Below are 21223 nucleotides of genomic sequence, written 5' to 3'. Positions count from 1 at the left end.
TTGATGAGAGGAAATGCACAATTAAAGAAAAATAACTTAGGTATTATAACATACAGTTGAAATAATTATGTTATGTTAAACAAATCAATGTATGCATCCTTGAAAATGAAAAACGTGTAAGCAAAATAGGCAAATGAATCATAGTTAATGCCTTAACTCATGTTCTATATAAAAATAAAGGAAAAATATAAATAAGCAAGTAAATAAATATAAATAATAATTGAAATAGTTGCATGTTAATTAGAAGTTACTGTAGAAATAATAAATAATTACATTATAAAACCTTCAAACAATTACATTATTGTTCCTTATTGTAGTACAATTATTATTGTTGCCGTGAAGTAAATGTCTACTATTTTTGGGCACAATATGTTCATTCCATTTTTTTTAATGATAATTGTTATTAAAAAAGGGGAAAATGCATTATTGTCATTTTCATATTTACACAAGTTTGTATTGTAAAATCTTTTATAACCTGTACAGGATTAGTTTTAAATGAAACACTTTATTGTGAGATTTTCAACTTGGAAAACTTGATTATTGTATTCTTCTTATTGCTGTAGTTATCACCTTGTACTGTGTACACTGTCCTATCTTTTTCAATTCTTTTTTTTTACAGTCACCTATGTTGTACAGTAGTTGTCTATGACCCATTTTCGGTGATCTCTACTTGCGACTAGGTGACAAGTTGAATAAATCATTACAACATTGTGTATTGTACTTCAACCTCTGATAGACTAGACTGATTGTCCTTACCTTACTGAGGAGTTACCGGTTGGTATACCTCCTAGTGGCTGTGAATTGTTGATTGTTTTTTTCAGCCAGAGGTCATTAGTACAACATAGGTGATTGTAAAAAAAAGAATTGAAAAAGATAGGACAGTGTACACAGTATAAGGTGATAACTACAGCAATAGAAAATGCACAATAGCCATATCTAAGTTATAGTTTATGGCGTATGTACCTAGTACTTAAATTTGTGAATTTAAATTTGTCAATTCCAAAGTTTTATTAAGACTTCACTTTCAAATGAATATCCCAAGCTCATTTATGTTTTGTAATCTCACCAACTTGACCTCACTGTCATTTTAATAATAATAATAATAAATACAACTTATATAGCTTGCATATCTGCTTAGAAAGTGCTAAAGGCGCAAGACACGGAATCATCATAAAAACTTGAACTAGAAAGGGTGGACACTGGAAATTAACCCATGAAATGTCCTAAGCTAGAACAAGTAAAAATGCAAAAGAAACCAGTAGTAGTGCTTTGTTTGCCAAGAGCTCACTGGTTCACAACTCACAAAAGCTCTAATGATGCTGGTGTCTGACTGTCCTAGTCAATTAAAAAAAATAAATTAGCTAAAACAGACATTGTGAGACTACTTGAAAGCAATAGCCATCAGATGAGTTTTCAATGCTTCTTTAAATGAAGTGATGCTGTTTGCAGACTGAAAATATTATTAGTGTAGTGTCGTCATAATCCTTATTGTCATCATTGTAGGCCTATATTGTAGCATCGTCGTCATAATCTTCATGATTACCTTAATCATCATCATTATAATAATAATCATTTAATAATCATTAAAAATATTCATCATAACATTATCATCTTATCATCACTACCATCATAATTAACATCACATCAATATTCTCATCATTCTCTTCCACCTATATTGCAAAATAAACTCATAAAATTGAAATTATTTTTAGCAACAAGGAAGCATTGAGAGCTCTCAAAATACAACGGTTTACCTGTCATTGGCAGACAGGTAACAGAAGTGCCCTACAGTACCCGTTATGGTGGGAATCAATTTCCCAGGGACCTGTGTTTGTTCTCGGAATGTAAACAACTATTGTATCGCAATTCACATGTAAAATTGTATATCGAGCCAAATTCCATTGTATGAATACGCGAAAGGAATATCAAAGCGAAGCTCATATTTAACCAATATAAAAAAACCATATACCTGTATGTAATTTGAATTAGAATAGCAACAGCCCAGCACATTACTGTAGTTGTTGAAAACACTCCCTTCATATTCCTGTATGGTCTATTAAGCATTGTCCAATGAAAGGCTGCATTTGGTTCACTAGATCGATGTGTTGTCTATTGATAACATGAATAGAAAATTTGTTTGCAATGAAAAAGCTTTAGGCCATGCAATGGCAAGTGCTTTGTTGTGGTTTACGCTGAATTTGCTATGCTTGGACGATCTCCACAAATTATACACCATCCAAGCAATCTCTGAATTTGTACAGTTGGATTAAATAATGCTCTGGTCGTTATATTAGTGAGTATATTTATTTCATTTTGCATTGTTTAAATTTTGTTCTGTTTTGTTAAGGTGGTCTGAGAATCCACAGTAGTGTGTGAGTTCCCTTTGGTTTTATTTTTGTTCAGGGGTGGGGAGGGGGAAAATGATAAATAGCCTACACTCTGAGTTGTGAATGTGATACAAGGAAATAAGGACATAGGTATTGTACATTGTTGCTGTGATTATGCTGTTTATTGGCATTATTTATGTAGTCTTGACAGGTAATTTATGAACATTATTTTTAAATATTAATATTAGTTAGTTTCTTGGGCTAGATATTTTTCCTGTGTATAATGTAATGACAATGTACAAACCACAACAAATTTGGTGATGAGGAAAAAATTGCTAATAAAAGCTTACTACTACAGTAGGCCTAGGCACAACATAACATTTTGTTTTTTCCCATGTATATTGTGGACTCTACAATTTTCTGCTGGTCATTTCAACTTCAACATACTTTCTTGTAAATCAGTAATTTTCAATGCTTTGTGAAACTATCCAATCAAAAGTTGTTACAAGTAATGTATTTTTAAACATAATTAACAATTACAATCATAGACAGGTGAGATTTGTCAAGTATTTCTTCCCTTGTAGTGAGAGGACCTATGGGTCACAGATGCTTTTTGTCACAGTTTAATTGTTCCTTAGTATTTATTCGAAATTTGTTATTCTTTGAAATCCATCCTACAGGGCTGGTCATCGGGGCACTAATGTACTTGATTATAAGTCCCTTTAAACTTACAGGTGTTGGGAAGTTGGAGATTTTTTTTGTGGGAAAAAGTATGCATTTTTAAACATGACTTTAAAACATTTTAGATATGAATATTGTAACCATCATGTTGCAATTTCTGTATCATACAGTAGGTTACCTTGCCAGCTGGCAGTGTAGGGTAGGCCTAATTATTTTGTGGCAAACACATTTTAGCCTTTTAACCAAACAAATTTAAATTATAATGATACAATAAATACATTAGAATATACTTAATTTTTGTCATTGTCTAGTTGGAAATATATAATTACATATTGAGGCATATTAAAGACTTTCGAACATATTCATGTTTTAGCATTTTATAAAAGAAGTTATATTGAAGAACATTTCTGCCAACGATCAATCACTAAATCTAACTGAAAAGTATATTAAAATTATTTCTAAAATACAAATCTTAATAATAACTATTGATTTTGATTTTGGAGCCTTTGAAACCTGTTTTCTCAAAACCTACATGGCTAATAGTAATACCCAATGAATTAAATATTCATAACTTTGCTAATACTTAACAAATTTCCATCAAATAAACACTGCTTTGAAGAAGAATTCATGCAGAATGCAAAAACAACTAAAACTGTTTTTTGCCAGAGCTGGTCACATATTATACTATAATATGTTCAAGTACAAAATGAGCGTAAAGATGGTGGGCTAATTCCTGCAGTAGAATCAATTAGGTAATACTGCAAATATGTTTAACCGTCTTAAGTACAGTACAGTATAGAAGTAGTATGTTACTTAGTATCTACGCAACCAGTCAGTCGCAACCAATACCGCACATTAAATGTTGACAGGCCAACCCCTTTGTTATAATGTTCACTATGGGAGAACAATGCACTTTATTGGATGACAGCACTGGTATAGACTGGTATGGTAGTATAGAATTTCATGGCTAGGCTTGGTCTTCCAATGGGACTATAAAACACAACCACTAAACCAAGAAAACAACTAATAATCTGGAGAAAACAAATTGTCAATAATAGAATTGACCTTAAAAATCTGACAGGGGTCACAATTTTTATTGAAGTTATTTTTAGTGCAGAAACAAAATACCAAATTGTACAATATAGTAAAATAATTTTTTTGTTTTTGTTTTGTTTTGTTTTGTTTTTTTTTAGGGGAAAGAAATAAAACATTAAGTGAATTTATCTTGTTATGCAGGAAGACAAGATGAAATTAATCGATTAATGGATAGATTGATTGATTGGATGGAAGGGATTTGTATAGTATTTTAGGAAACATAGAAATGCCAATTTACAGTCAAAAAAGAAAATAACATCCAGAATTTTTTTTTTTCAACATGAAGTGAAATGATCATGTAATCATGTAAATCATCTGATAATGAATCATTGATTACTTGATAGTGAATCATCTAGGCTGTGTGATGCCAAGCTCGGTCGGAGCATGGTGAGACGCACTCATCGAAATGTGTAACCTTGTGTCACACCAGGAAGATCTTGTTAGAGTAACGAAATGTTGGCGTGAGTCATATTTCTACTGTTTCCCCTCCTCGTTGACTTCCGTGAGCGTACCAGTCTGCGATTTAGCGAAATGCTAACATCGTGAGTGCGTCTGAAGTTAACAGAATCTAGAGTGAATTTATTTGGCTATAGATTGAAAAAAAGTCTTCAGATTTTTTGCACAGTTTCTGCTCTGCAGCTGTGTTTAAGGTTCAAAAATAAATTCGTTGAAGATTCTCAGTATGAATACTATTATGACCTTTAGCTGACCTTTTGTTCATGAAATCTAAGACCTTATGAATTATTCATGATATTAAACGAAAAGGATTTTATAATCCTATATTTCCTTTGTTACAATGATGAAAATTATCATTATTTTATTTTTAATGTACTCCTTTTCCTTTATTTACAATTTGTTATTTTCTATGTTTTTTTTTAAATAATACTAATAATTTATGACCAATATAGGAAAATGAATAATTTGGTTTTTAACATTTCAATTTCAACAATGATTATGATTTTCCATTTGATTTTATTTTTTTATTAGATCATGTATTTATTTTTTAGAAACTTTTTTGTTTTATTATTACTGTTTTTGGTGGTGGTGTTGTTATTTTTTAAATGTTCAAAAATTACCGTTGTATTAAGTTGCAACTACAAACTTGTATCCTGCAACCAAATTCTAGTTAATAAGCTTGAGACTGAAAAATTCATGGAGTGTGAGAGAAGAGAATATTCAACATTCGTAAGATCAGTAGGCTATAGTAGGGACCTAATACATTAAAAGACAGAAGTGTATTATGCTACACTTCTATGTGTACCGCCACGGAGCAAGCATACTATTGTACATAACCAATTGTTGCAAAACGCCCGGCTAGGGTTTCCACCGCCACAATGGAGCATAGTACAACCGACCATCATTGGATCTGAGCCATGTTTGGGAAATCCCTTCTTTACTGTATAAGGGAAGTCCTTTCTTTGGAATTGTCCATTATTAAAAGAGGGATTGTATATCAATTTTGTAATAGTGGCTTTTAGAATGGTCGGCCGGTTAAACGTTAGCGTAGGCGTAACGGTTGAGTTTCAATGATTCATGCCAAGTTATACTTATGACGAGGTGTTATCTTTGTTTATTGACATTGCCATTGTTACTGCAGTATTTGGTAAGCTCCTTGACTGGAAGAATATCGGAATACTGATATATCTTTAGATATATAACCTAGATCATCTTCATTGTGTGCATGTATCTCTTTAAACAATTTATAATTTTCAAATTCATTTTTTTTTTCTCATTTTTTCTGGAACTTTTTTTTCCAATGTGCAATTATGCTAACTATTAATCTGTAAATTTCTAGTATTAGTTTTGTTGGTCTGGGGGCTGCATCATTCTAGTACAGTAGGGTTGGATCCTTGGCTCTAATAACAGGGTCAGCTAATGTCCCTACACTTAATATTATATTGGGTTCTTTGTCTATAATTGTTTTTGATGTTTGGTAATATAACAGTTGGGCTAGGTGTTCTGTATCCTTTGTGCTAAAGGATGGAGACCTTGGTTGTACAGGCAGGGTCAGTTCTTCATCACACCAATGAAACTCAATCATCAATAAACACGTTTTTCAATTACCCGGTGATTCAAATGCTTGATAATCAGTTGAATCTCACCTATACCTCCTCACCTGTATTCTCCCTCCAGTATTTGTAGCAGCGGTCAATTTGGTAGAGAGGCGTACTCAGGTCAATTAGCTACAGGGGGACTTCATAGAAGTAGAGATGATAAGGGATAGAAGTGTAGAGTTCAACTAGCTACAGGGGGCCGTGCCTCAATTTCTTGTACTGTTCAGTGTTATTTGTGTGACCTTTATTCAAGCAAATTTTGAAAAGAAAAAAAAATTACCACACTTGTAAAGGACTAGAAAATGTAAACAATGCATTATTAGATCTGCAAGATACTATCTCTAGTTTAGGCCTCGTTTTACTGTGTCTGGTCAATTTGATAAGAAAGAAGAAAGACAAATACATTTTAAACATTTATTGTTGAATCTTATGAAATAGCTTTACCTATTTTCAAATTGATATAAAACATCTTTTAATCGTTAAAACATTTTTTTTTTTTTTTTGATCTGTGCCTTTTTAATGTTGCTGAAATTACTTGTTCTTTTAAATAAGCAAATTAATTTCTCTTTGACTGTCAAGGTTTTCTGTAAATTTTTGGGTGGCAAAATAATTTTATAAACTGCCTCTTGTCGGCTGTTTACTTTCACTCACGTGAGCAATCTGTAGTCCCCTTGTGGCATACTGATTTGTATGATAAACATTTCTATTAGATATTTTCCAATGATAACAATTCTAAACTGCTACATGCATAACCAGCTGGCCATTAGGCAAATGCTCTTATGAGAAAAACTTGATAACGATCTGTGGTCCATGTCGTCTAAGCAGCTCTTGGACATGTTTCAAAACAGGTCATGTTGTGTGTAAAGTGGTTATGCTTAATTTTTATTGCAATGGTCTTCAGGAAATTACTATTTTACCTTATCAAGTTACTGGTGCCATTAAATTTCTTTATTTATTTAAAAAAATTTTAACTTGAATTATGATTTTCCTTATGGGCATTTAAAAAAAATTTTAACTGTGTATACTAACGTCACTGTTATTTTAAAAGTCTTTTGTATTCCTTCATTTTCATTCATATATATTCACGTTTATAATTTGTTGTCATTTCAGAATGCCAAGAAAGCAACGATGAATCCACAAGCGCCCCCACAGACCTCCCAGCATCAAGCTCCTGTGCTTGTGAATGGCCATGCACATAACAGCCAGCTCTACTGGGACCCATATCAAAACATCCAGGATGAAAAAGGAAGGTCACAAAACCCTGCAGCTGGTAAAGGACACCCCCAATTGAAACCAAGTTATCAACATTTATTCCAGCAGGAATTTCCACCTAGAAATGAATTCAGGACTACTGGTAGTCCAGCCTTTAACCAAAGTATGCAGGTGGCTGGCCATCCGATGAATAACCAGGTACCACACATGCAAAATACAAAAGAACGTTTGAAACCAACTACTCAAAATGATATTCGCTTCTTGCCCCAACAGGCAATGCCCCCAAAAGACGGCTCTAATAATCTTCTCCCTATTAAGAAAATGGACATACAGGTTGCTCAATCACTGCTTTCATTAAGCTCTGGTATACACGAGAACGTTGGAAGTCCCAACCCAGGAAATAATTCTGGTCAGCCTCAAATACATGGCCAAATGGACCCTCATAATATTGCTGCAAAGGGCAACCAATGGAATATGTTTGATCCCACTGCTATGCAACCACACAGCCAAAGTGGTCCAAAAATGGCCAAAGAAACGGCCGTACCTTCATCTCGGACTCAAAACTACCACATGCCAAATGGGCAACACATCGCTGCATCTGTTGCCATGGATGTATCCCAATCTGGTAGATACGAGCAACCACTGCACAGGCCGCACCCTTACCCACAAGTCCATAACACGCATAGCAATTCCAACCAAATTCTCCCTCAGAATTGTGCCACCAACTTGAATACAGAACATAGAACTCAATTGTCTGCTCATGTAAAGAATAAATATCAACAGAACTCAGTATCGCGTTTCCATGACAGATTCTCGGAAACGGGAATGAGTCCGATTATGTCGATGGAAATGTTATCCAAAGATATGAATCAAACGACTAAGGAAAAGAAAACCTTACAGAGAAATGCAGGCATGATTGAACAATCAGTTAGGATGTCTCCTGCTATGGTAACCCCAGAACAGCCAGGAAGACACCAATCATGTAATACGACCGCTATATCCATGGAACCACCTTCTCAGTCTGCATCCAAAGTCACTTCGTCTTTAGCCAATAACCATATGGTTTTTATGGACACGCCCACTGTGATGAGCAGCGTTGAAAAACTTGAGCAGACCAAAACAAAGATATCCAAAAGCAAATCGCGGTCTGAAACCCCAAAGCTAAGTAGTTCTTCGCAGCCAAATCCTTTGCAATTACACGGAAATATGAGTGAATCTAGTAAAAGAATCACAAAACCACCTGATAAAACAAAAGATTGCATATCTGATGAAATTGCTCGCATCGCACTAAAAGCTAGTTTACGACATCCACGACCCTTGAAGAGAATTGAGAGTGCGCATACACTTGATCCTCCAAAACCTTTGCAAACGCCGCTTGGCCAACCAGTGCTTAATACTAGGCCAAGCAAAATGGTGACTGTTGAGCATCCATGCAATACGCCGCCAAGATCCCCTCCCCCAACAAGCACTGAAGAAGGCAAGGAAGAGAAACCGGAGGAGAAACCAGAAGAGACTGAAATAAAAAAGAAAAGAAAAAGTATTGAAGAGACAGTAGAGCAGGAGTATGAACATTGGAAGAAAACTAAAATGTTAGAAGAAGATGCTAAAGCACTACCACCAGAATGTGATTGTGGTAAGTTTGCTTTAATTATCGTAAATTTCTGTGATGCAAGGAAGCATAGCCCTTGGCTCCCTATAACTTGAAATTATGTGACACAGAGGTATAACTTGAAATTATGTGACACAGAGGTAAGTCCTTTGGCTACCAACAAAAAAAATCTGGGTGCAAGTCTGAAGCTTACCACTTGTTTGTGTCCCCAAGCAAAGGCACTTGTCACTTGACAACAGATGGTGTCTGCTGTTGTCGTTCGCTGTCTAAGGAGTGGTTTGTCATTAAAATATGATCCATTGTGCACTCCTTGTCACATGGTGGTCTCCATTCTCGATACAGTGTGTGCCAGGCTTAATTTGATACCAGTTGGCACTCGTAGCGAATTTTTCTAGGGAGTGGAGTGTTAGTCCGCAGAGTGCAGGATATCAGTCAATGCCGTAGCCAGGATTTTCAAACAGTGCGGGACAGTATCACGGTGGACCCACTTTATGCGTAAATTAAAATAATGTGGACCCATTTCCTTAAAAATTGACCCATTTTACGCAAAAAATGTGGACCCATTGTCTTAAAAGTTAATTAATTTTAAGCAAAATATGAGAAATCTAGACCCTTTTTTCAAAAAACGGACTCATTTTTTGCATAAAACAGCATAATTTAGACCCATTTTAAAAATGTGGACCCATTCTTGGTGGACCCAATAGCTGGCTACGGCATTGGTGTCAGTCCTCGGTTTGGGTGGAGAGCTGTCGTCCTCATTTTGAGTGGTTAGACCTTAAGGAATAAATGCAGTTTTATTGCATATTATTTACACTAACTGACAGCCATCTTGTCTTGTATTTTGACAGGAGAAGTCGAGAAGGATGATGCTCCATACTACACTCACCTTGGATCAGGTCCATCCATAAAAGCAATACGCAAATGCATGGAGGAAAGGTATGTTGCAGAATATATAAAACCTACATATTCTGTTTTGTGTTTCCCTGCTAATCGCTGGATGAGCAACCTAGGATGCACCGATGTGTGGCCTTCAAACTTCTGCTAGTAAAATTATCAATTTTTGTATTATATTAAATTGTAACCAATGAAGGCACTTTATCCTTATTGTCACGCTCCACCCAGAAGAACAAGGCTGGACGCAACCATCAGCTAATGGATCAATTGCTCTCTGGGAGCTCTTGATAACACAATGCCGCCTGCCTCTCACCGTAGAAGGGTTAATGTATGGCTTTGAAACTTCTGCCAGCAAATTATATCAAATTTTTGCAGTAAAATGTCTGTAAATAATTAAACTGCTAAAACTGCTTTATGATTCTGTTAGTGGTACTCATTCCAATCCGAAGCTCTATGGAGCATCATAGAACTAAAAAAAAAAAAAAAAAAATCATTGAGAAGGAATAAAAAAATTCTTAATTTTTTCATATTTATATTTTTTATGTGGGATGAAAGAATTTCATTGCTTTCAATAACCGTGGTTTTATAACCTCAATTGTTTTTAAATTTGTCAACAGGTACGGAGAGTCCGGAGCTTGTATTCGCATTGAAAAATTAGTGTATTCGGGAAAGGAAGGGAAAACGGAGTTGGGTTGTCCCATCGCAAAATGGGTATGTTTAAGATGCAGTTTAAAAACATTCCTATTGTATATACTGTATTAAAGATATAATAAAGTGCCATAAATATAATAGTATTTAGAATAAATATAAGAAATTAATAAGTTTCAATAAGTTTTTAGCTTTTAGATGTAACCTAAAACAAAGAAATGCATATTTCTAATCTAATTTATCTGTTGATTTTATGTAATGTTTTGTTGGAAAATTTAATATTTAGATGTTTAAACATGTCTTGGCCTGTGTTTGAGTAATAAAATAAGCATCAGGTCTACAGCCAAGAATTGCATAGGAAGCATTTTCAAAATGTTGTATACCAGGTTAAACATGTATGGAATGTTGATAAGATTCTCACCACTCTGAATTAATCCCTAAAGATTGTTGTTGAATTTAAAGTATAACATATAAATGACTGTTAAATAAAATTACTCTAAATATTTTCACCTCAATCTCTTCTCAAACTCTTCTAATTATAAACAAGAAAATACTATTAATGATGATTATTTTAGTAGACCTTTACATAAATGGAAAGACTCCCAGAATATTAATATTTAAAAAAAAATCATTACATTAAATTATTTATAAATAAATTAGTAAACTTTCATAATAATTAAAATGTAAATAGTTGATTGCGTTTTCATAGTATTTTAAGAATGATTGTTCCAAATATGTCAAGTATTTTGAGATTATCCCTGAAAGTATTGACCCATTTACTACAGGTTTACCTCAATCATCCCAAGGGTATTTATTAACTCTCCAGGGATGGTCTTCTGTTCTCAATCAAACCTCAAAATCTGTTCAGTTTTATCAGTTGAAGGTGAAGGTTTTGTATGTGGTTGAATTTATATAGAGGGCAGCAGAGGCTATAATATTTTGGTTGTGATAAAACGTTTGCTCAAAGAACTTGAAAATTCATTATTTGAACTGGTTACTTTTAATATAATTATGTTTTTAGCTTTCAAATAATTTTTTTTTATTTGGCAAATGTAAGAGCATATTAACATTCTTATATTCTCTGCACTGATGGTTGAATTGTATGATTGGTAAACAATTAAAGGATTTGTTAAAACGTTTTTTTTTACATTGGTATCTATTTCCCCTATGTTTAATAATGAATAGGGGACTACCTTTACCTTATCTATTTAAAGGTTAAAATATTTGATACATATAAAGTGAGCAATTAAATGTTTTGGGGTGTTTTTTTTTTTAGATTTTAAAGATTTTACCACAAACAGCAATTTTTATATCATGTTTATATATAGGGAGACCCTTTTAGCTTACCCTAGAAGGTAAGCTGGTATTCAAATAAAGGAGAAAAATATTTAATAGGCTTTTTAAGTTTTCATTGCAAGGCTTAAGGTGGCTTAGTTGTGAGGGGAAAAAAATAGCTGACACAGGATTTGAACCCTGGATTTTGAAGGCCGGAATCTTGACCACAGTCTACATCTCCACTACATTTATTTATAAACCTACTTATGAAATTTTTAGACTGTTATTTATGAGGTTCCAATGCTTTTTTTCTTAATAGATCATCCGAAGATCAAATAAAGAAGAAAAAATGCTAATCTTGACGCGACACCGATTTGGTCATTCTTGTGAAACAGCATACATTATCCTTGGGATTATATTGTGGGAAGGTGTAAAGGAAGACGTATCGGATAATCTTTATAAACAGCTTTCGACAATTCTCCCAAAGCATGGCTCACCAACAGTCAGACGCTGTGGAACAAATGAAGAGTATGTAAATTACATTCTTTCCTCATATACCATTATAAATATTTTGTCAATAAACCATTAACAGTATATAACATAAATGCTGTTAAGAGATTAATGAGAATGGTAATATTATTTTTGGTGGAACATGTAAATTTCATGATTGGGATAAGTAATTAAATTGTTATTAATTATGTATTAATGCAGTAATGCATCTAATAAAATAAATGATACTAATAAACGACATTTTGACGTGTCGCGCATCATCATCAAGCAGTGTAGCACTTATACTACTATTTGTTTATGAACTACCGGTCAGATGTACTGTATGGCAAACAAGCAAATACTAAGTTAATTCCCCGGTAATAGCATAAGCACTATTGCCTGATGATGATATGTGATGCATCGAAACATGTTGCTTGTTAGTATAACTTATTTTATTAATAAGTTATACTAAAAAACAAATTTTAGTCTATCAAAATGCAGCGAACAATAACCAATATTTTTATTGTATTTTAGATTGTAAATTTGTCATATACTTAAATGTTAACGAGAATCTAATTTTCTTATTTCGTTAGAAAAACTTGTGCCTGCCAAGGGATGGATGACGATTCCTCTGGAGCATCGTTTTCATTTGGTTGTTCTTGGTTAATGTATTACAACGGATGTAAATTTGCCAGGAGCAAGACTCCAAGAAAATTCAAGCTGGATGGCTCACAGGAGGTGAGAATATGCAGGGATATAGTTATGGTGGGCTGGGCCACCCACAATTGAAGTTTTCCGCCCAGTCTAAAGCTAATTACATGGCCCTCTCCGTACACTTATTAACCCACGCTTAGTTTTCTACTCCTTCAACCCTAAATATGTATATTGCTTAATAATTTAATAAAATTTTAAATTAAATTAGTTCTGTTAAAAAGCTATAAAGATGATTGGCAAGTTCCAAATTTGAAACTGCAATTGTACACTGGCCTTTGCTGTCAGGCTGGCAGCCCACCGGACAGACCACCACAAGAATCAATACATATTTGCTCTTTGTCATCATTGAATGTGAAAGTGTTGTCCTTGTCAATTAACATGCATAAACAAAACCATTCCTATATTTCTTGCATAGTCCCTAATGCTCTGTTCACACTATCAAATTGACAAATTTGTTGTGATAAGCCCATATATGGGCATGATGATGTCATATTACACCCAAGTATGGGCGTATCATCACATTCATCTGTCAAAAACAATATGATAGTGTAGATAGATCGTTATATCGGCTGGTAAACAATGTTTAAAAATTCATTATAAGCGAAAACTGATTTCTCCCTGTTTATGAGAAAACCTCTGTCTTGTGCAGCATAACGTTGTGGTGATGCGGTAATTGTCCTCAGGTGCTGCACAGAATGGTACAAACAATTGTCTAGGTACATCGACAGCCTTCTACACTGCATATAGAACACTGCCTCCAAGCATTTTTGTATCACTCTAGTTATTTGATCTATTTAAATGAGTGCATATTTGAAATTGATTTGTTTTTACAGTCTTTTTTGTCTTGTTTTCTTAGGAAGAAATAGTTGAGAGTGAACTTCAAGATCTAGCTACGTTCCTTGGCCCATTGTACAAGCAGATAGCACCAGACTCATATGAACATCAGGTAAACAATAACAATGCAATTCATTTTTAAGTACAAAAAAAAAAAAGCCAAAAATAAAAGAAAAGAGATTCCACACACCACCTTAGTATGCAAGTAACTAACATAGGTGGTTTGTACTATAATGAAAGTAGTAGTAAAAGTACTATTTTATTTTGTTATTACCTCTTTTTGGTTGTCCATTTAAACATAAGTTAACTTACTTAAAATCATTGGATAATTTTCCTAATGAAGGCAGATGGTGTGTGCATAGCATAGCTAACTAATGATCCCACTCCTCAGCCTGGCATCATGTCATCCTAGCTATCATAATTTGTCTAACCTAAGCTAAGCCTAAATTGTCAAAACTATTTTACATAATTTTAGTCCTAATTGTATGACAGTTTTGGTGGCTATCAGCTACCATCATCAAATACTGTAATGTAGAAATCTCCAACTTGCCGACAGGTGGCGCTGTGTTGGTACAGATTACATTGTTTAGGCAAGTTTTTCGAGACCATTAAAAACCATTCAGTGGTCTAGAATGGGAGTTATTTTGATACTCAACAGGCAAGAATTTTGTCATGTTATATTCGTTAGCTAATTTAATCTAACCATGTTATATTCGTTAGCTAATTTAATCCAACCATGTCTTGTTAATTTTTCAGGTTCATCTTGAAAAGGAAGGAAACGAATGTAGGATAGGTTATGGTACAGGTCGTCCATTTGGGGCTGTCACTTCATGTATGGACTTCTGCGCCCATGCTCATCGTGATCAACAAAATATGAATAATGGTTGTACAGTGGTATGTTTACAATCCTTCATTACTTTTGTTTGTGTGTTGTTAAAGCTATCATAGAAACCAACTGTTTTACAGTATATTCTGTTAATATTTGAATAAAAGAACATTTAGATCACATTAGGTCGTTCAAGTTTTCAGCTTCAATGTAGACACTAATATATTAAAAAAAAAAAATCAGTTTTTGCTGATTTAAGGACATTTCTTTAATTAATCATCCTGATAAATTGCTAATGTAAAGAATACAGAAACTAAGAAAATATTTTCTTGTAGTTATTGCAAAATTTAAAAACTAATAACTTACTTAAAATACAGTATAACAACATAAGCAATTCAAATTGAATTTTATTCAATATTTTTACTAGATCAAGACGGTCATGTTATAAAAGATGAAGAATAGAATATTACTGTATACCATTTTTTCTGATCGTTGTTTATAGGTGGTGACTCTAACAAAAGAGGAAGTGCGTAACAGAAAACCAGACCCAGGGGATGAACAGTTGCATGTACTGCCACTGTACTACTTGGACAGCACTGACGAGCATGGTGACCCAGAAGGTCAGCGGGCTAAAGTTCAAAGCGGTGCTATAGAAGTTCTGACAAACTTTCGCAATGAGGTCCGCATGAAATCTAAGGACCAGATCATCGCTCGCAAAGGCAAACGAAATAAAGACTCGAGTGGAAGCTCGGATAGTCCAAGTAAACGTGCTAAAGCAAGTGCACAAGCAGCTGAAAGCAATGCCACCAAGGAAGCGAGTAAAAAGATCTCAGAGACTGTTGTTAAGGAAGAGTTTAAAAGAACAGCGCCCCCACAAGGTTTCCAGCTTCCAAGTAAACATATGCAAGATGCCAATGTGGCGGCAACTTACAATCAACACAATCATTGGCAGGTCGGACTCAATGCTAGACAGACACCCTCAGACAATCTTGGGATGCACCCTCATGCTGTGATGAATGGCATGCATCCTAGTCTGATGGGTCAACAGTTAGGATTGCCATTCCCCTTTGAAATGTACACGCAATATCCTGCAATTCCACAATTTTCACAGTACTTTCCCATACATGGAATGCTAGGACAAGATAAGATGCACTCAGAGGCCAACATGCATGGTATTCATCCAGGCTTTCAGGGTCATCTCCCTGGTGTGCACCTTAGTCCTTTTATGCCTTCACAGGCTCACATCAGACCTCAATTTGAAGATCAGAAGCCTGATGTAAGACACCTGAACAGTCTGATGGGATGTACGGACAAATTAAGTGCAATGTACGGACAAACTATTCCACAAATTGATTTGACTCGTCATGAACACTGGAATAGGGGAACAGGTGCCGAGCATAGTGCTCGTCTAGGAGGGGGCGCAGGAGGATTCCACCCACCTGTTTTGCCTGGGTTTAGTCATCCTGGACAGCATAATCAACCTGGTGGGGAGCGGAATGCTCAGGTTGTTGCACATGGCCAGGCTGCACAGTCAAAACAACAACAACAACATCCTTCTAGCATATGGCGACCACCTATTGAAGATAAAGCCACAACAAATGCTGCATCACCAAGTGTGTCACATGACTCAGGGCCTACTCCACCTTTGAATACAAAGCCGGGAACAGTAGATTTGAATTCCCACACACCTAAGAATAGTGGACTCATGTTTGGAACACCGGCATCGCCACACATTTTCCAAGGACAAGCTGCAAGTCAGAATACAGGAAAATCTGGTTCCAATCAGAGTGCTGGGGGGAATACATCAAAGGATGGTACTAATGTTCCTGGTTTCTACCCTCCAGATATGGTAAGACCGGTGGATAATGGATCATCTAAACAAGAAACTCAGGTGGCAAATATGCAAATATTTCCAAATGCTAATATTACACCAAATTCTGGAGGAACATCAAATATTCAGGGTATTTCAGGACAACTTCATGATAATCAAATGCAACTGCATGCCTCACAGGCTAATTTGCATAGACAGATGGCCGCGCAAATGCAGCAGATGCCAGGTGGTCATCGAATTAGACCTCAGGATCAACCTGAAATAAAACCAAACACACCACTGTCTGATTCAGATGCTCCAGAAGCATACATATCTAATAATATCCATTGTTTCAGAGACGCCACAATCGGTGGTGTTGCTGTTGCTCTCACTCACGGGTCTGTCCTCTTTGAAGTTGCTAAGCGTGAACTTCATGCCACCACAGCGCTTCATAGGCCCTGCAGGCAACATCCATCCAGAATAAGTCTAGTGTTTTACCAGCACAAGCATTTAAATTTTCGGCATCATGGGATGAAAGAATATGAAGATAAAATGACAGCTAGACATCAAGAACAAGAAGAAGCGGCAAGACTAGCCGGTGAAGAAACTCCAACGAAAGGTCGCCGCAAGGCTAACAAACATGGTGATAACAGCAACCAGTCAAACTCGTCGAAGACTTTAAATTCAAAGAATGGTGTCGAAGTCCCTTCACGACTCGCACACACGCAAACAACTGCATCCCTCTCAAACTCATCTCCTCAGCTTAAATGTATTGTTAGTGGCCCTTATCAAAAATGGAGTTGGGGACAGACCCCACAGCGAACATAGTGCAAGACCTTTTTAAGTACATTTGAACTTGCCCAAGTCGAATCCAAAATCTCATTGAAAATTTGTTTAACGTAGATCAAATTTGACTTGCAGATTGTTAATCAATGGGAAAACAACAATTTGACATGTAAAAAAAGATCGACATAGAAATTATTCGAGATGGGCAAAGTCGACTTAGGCAAGTTTAACTGTAGAATCTTTAATGCGGTTTTTTATTTAATATTTTATCTAACTTTTACAAAGTATTTTTAGGTAGAAATTGGTTCTAATCATTGTAAAAATTGTATTGCAGCTTCATAGAAACAGTATCTAATATATTAATTGGTTTTGTAATCGAAATCGAATATAACCTCTAAATTTAGAACTGATTAATAGCTATATGAGGACCAAAATTAAATTTTAAAGCTGTTATTGCACATTTATTTCCATGCACATTGATCAAAATATAATTAAATTCTCTTGACACTTCACATGTTCAATTCAGTACTGAGATTAACTAGAATATAGTATATAGGAAACCAGCAAAAACATCCAAGAAATGCTTTGAATGAAGTGAAAATGTTTTCAAAGTTGATTTCTATCCAATTCTTTGGAATTTAATGAGATATCGTAAATTCATTAGATATTTTCTACGTTTCTGTTGCAGGAATTATAGAATATTTAACACTTTGTACAATTAATGAATCAGATATGTATTTATAATAAGGTTTATAAGAAAAATGAAATTTTGATATGACTATCTTCTGATGGTCCATTAAATTTTATACCAAACATCTAAATTTCACATCAAAAGTTATAACAAAGATGGGTGCACTATTATATAGGTTATCATTGAAACAACTTGCTCAATAATTACTTTTACTCAATTCGTTGATGGTCTTTCTGTGCCAACAACAATTTTTACAAATTTTAATACAATTTAAAATTTCTTTTTTACTTCGGTGTAATATATAATATTACCAGATAGGGGAAAACAATTATTTCTATGTATAGAATACATAGGTAATATTAATTTTACTGATAGTAGTAAAAACTTGTAGAAACAATAATAAATATTCACTTTTTGATATTTCTTTGATAAAATTTATTATTTCATTACATTGCAAATATATTTGCATAGTGTAAAATCTAGATGAGTAAAATTTTAAACATGGAAATAGAATTTTAAGTCAAATTTTAAAAAATGTCATTTGAATTCTAATATAATGTTTGGTTACAAGTTTGTAATAAGGAATTAACAGTTCTCGTTGTAGAAAACTGGTTTAAATAGTGTAAAAATTGGGAAGTTGTCCATGAGACAACATCTGTATTGTTATAAATTGTTTTTTTCCTTCTAAATTTAGTAAATTACACTTATTTATTATTCATTTTCATATTAATTGTGAAGAAAAAACTGTGTTGTATATATTCTTGTCCTAATCTAGTTACAATAGTATGCATAAATAGTAGTACAGTATTTAGCATATTTAATTTCTTTTTTTTTTCTTTTCATCTATGAGAAAGCAGGGCTTAGAGCTCTGACTGATTAACAATGGACAAACATAGTGTTGGAGATAAAGTTGATTAATTTTATTTTTGGTCGTCCTGCGACCATTTCTCTCTTTTTTCCACTCTAGGTTACAATAATATGTTAGATATATTTCTGTATAGTTTCTGAGGTGATGAAATGGTGTGTATCTGATTAACTTAAAACAAATCTTAGACTTTATTTTTTATGAGTTGATTACTTTTGGGGTAGGTGCAAATACTGTATGTAGATTATCTCCATTCACCAATTAAAATATTTATCGTTAACAATCACTTGTAATTCTTGGAGAGAAGCCAAATAGTGAAAGATACCACACATTTTCTTGTGTATATTTATGCATACATTATAAAAAGAATTTTTTTTTGCCTTAGTAATGTTACATGTAATGTTTCTATTGAAGGAACATATATTTAGCAAATTGGAATAAATGTGTTGGTAATCCCATGAAGTATTGCAAGAAAAAAAAATGCCCTGATATATCTTGGTAATAAAGGTACTCAACTTCAAGTATTAAAATCAAAAAGGCATCTCAGGGATGAAAACCTTCTGAAACCCAAATTCAATTGTAAAATCAAATTATTTTTACGTGTTCAACTTTTCTATGAAAATAGTGTTAAATTCTCAAAATGCGAATTTTGGTAAGTTTATCCATTTTGGAAACTTCTGTTATGTTCCAATATAAATACCCTTTGATTAAGTATGTTTTATTGTTAGAATTGTTCTAATTGAGATTTTTTTTGTAATGAAATATAGTTTTAAAAACTATGTATTTGAAATTTTGAAAATTATTATTTTTTTTTCAATTTCAATCAAATTGAATTGGAAAATGAATTTGAAATATTTGAGGGCTAAAGCTTGAATCAATTAGATTCTAAAATTGCTTTTGTGGACCTCATTTCTGAAAATTAATTGATATGATGAATTCAAGGTTAAGATAGCGTCTTATAAAAAAAATTTAGAATAATCGAATAGATGTACAGTACAGTGAATGTACTGTATGTAATAATATGTAATAATGAATAGAAACATGATTTTAAACATGCTCATGCCGAAAACAAATACACTATATTTGAAGATGATTTTCAATATTCTGGAATGCTTTTTATGAAGTCCAGTCTGTGAATTATAATGTGTTTATAAATAAATAATTACAGTTCATATATCTTAGGTGATTGTTTTGTTAGATCGCTGCAGAATGGTTGTTTTACCCTGTTGGGGGGTACTTTACATTTTCCTCGCAACTTACAACTTTTTCGGCCAAATGTTGTGATGATGTATTGGATTGTCAATAATGTGATGGTGTTCTTTAGTGTTTTTTAAATTTTATTTTCATCAACAACGCAATTAATAATAAAATTATAGGATAGATTTCTGAGTGTGTGAAATTTGTTACCAGTTTTCTGTTTAGTACTCATTTCGAATGGAACTTCGTAGGTAGAGAGTATACATTTTGAATTTATAACTAGTAAATGTAGAAAGGGGGTTATTAAAAATATGTTTTTGTTCTAGTGTTCTGCATGTCTTTGTCAATTGTGGAGTTCTTCTGATAGTTGTGTAATGAATAAGTTGTATTTATTTCAGTACATAAAAATAGTTAGTGTCATTTTGGTTATTGGATGTGTTGTTTGTGGTAATAATGTTCCATCATGCTATATAAATTGTGTATATAATCGATTGATCAACATTGTTGCAAATTGAATAAAGACTCTCCAACCACATTAATAAAGGTTTTTTTTTTCTTTTTTGGGGGTAAGGGGGGTTTCTGTTTATTTCACTTGCAAGTCATCGTACATTAATAACAAGTGGTGTTACCAAAAAATCAAAGTTTGAGAACATGGCACACAGGCATTTGTTATAACAACAAATAGCAAAAACAAAATATTTAAACTTTTAGCTTGGTTTCCATACAATCTCTACACGCTATCGCAGACAGTTTTTGGTTTTGTATGTACTGTATGCTGTCTCGGGCAAAAGAAAAAAACCCATGCTACATATGCAACTACAAGAGAGTGGGGAGCTTCAAAAAATGTCTTAAGTGACGTTGATAACGAGTTCCGGAATATTTACCGAACAAAAAAGTGTCAGAACATGAGATTTTGGGTTGTGGTAGTGGATGGTAGAATCAAAAACTGTCTGGTCTATTGAGTTGTTAAATTATTCAGGAGAATGTGAGGCGAGTCAAAAATGATCATGTATTCAAAATAATTCAGTCGATGATTTAATCATATTGGTATACTGATTGCCGTACAAAATACCGGTATTCAATTTCTTTGCTTTCAAACACAAACGCACAAAAAGAATAAAAGTAAAATAGTTAATGAAAATTTATTCTAGTTTTTTTAAAAATTGAACAATTCAAACATTACGAAAACAAAACACTTGTAAAATATTTGTTGTTT

General features: G+C 33.8%; 1 protein-coding gene across 1 annotated transcript in view; it reads left to right on the top strand.

Annotated features, from left to right (window-relative positions):
* LOC117121846 (methylcytosine dioxygenase TET2-like) overlaps positions 1–20550 on the top strand; it is an 80218-nt gene extending 59668 nt beyond the window's left edge. The window contains exons 4-11 of the mRNA XM_033267227.1: positions 7268–9002; positions 9827–9914; positions 10490–10583; positions 12115–12323; positions 12878–13022; positions 13855–13944; positions 14589–14726; positions 15161–20550. Of these exons, the coding sequence (XP_033123118.1) occupies positions 7268–9002; positions 9827–9914; positions 10490–10583; positions 12115–12323; positions 12878–13022; positions 13855–13944; positions 14589–14726; positions 15161–17296 (4635 nt within the window). The 3' untranslated portion in view covers positions 17297–20550. The remainder of the gene's footprint in view (positions 1–7267; positions 9003–9826; positions 9915–10489; positions 10584–12114; positions 12324–12877; positions 13023–13854; positions 13945–14588; positions 14727–15160) is intronic.
* The last annotated feature ends 673 nt before the right edge of the window (positions 20551–21223 follow it).

This window comes from Anneissia japonica, unplaced genomic scaffold (genome assembly GCF_011630105.1).
Source record: "Anneissia japonica isolate Jap-2015-1 unplaced genomic scaffold, ASM1163010v1 scaffold2392_len1475705_cov187, whole genome shotgun sequence".
Classification (NCBI taxonomy): domain Eukaryota; kingdom Metazoa; phylum Echinodermata; class Crinoidea; order Comatulida; family Comatulidae; genus Anneissia; species Anneissia japonica.
Note: the sequence above shows the minus strand (reverse complement) of the source record. Positions and strands in the feature narration are given on the sequence as shown.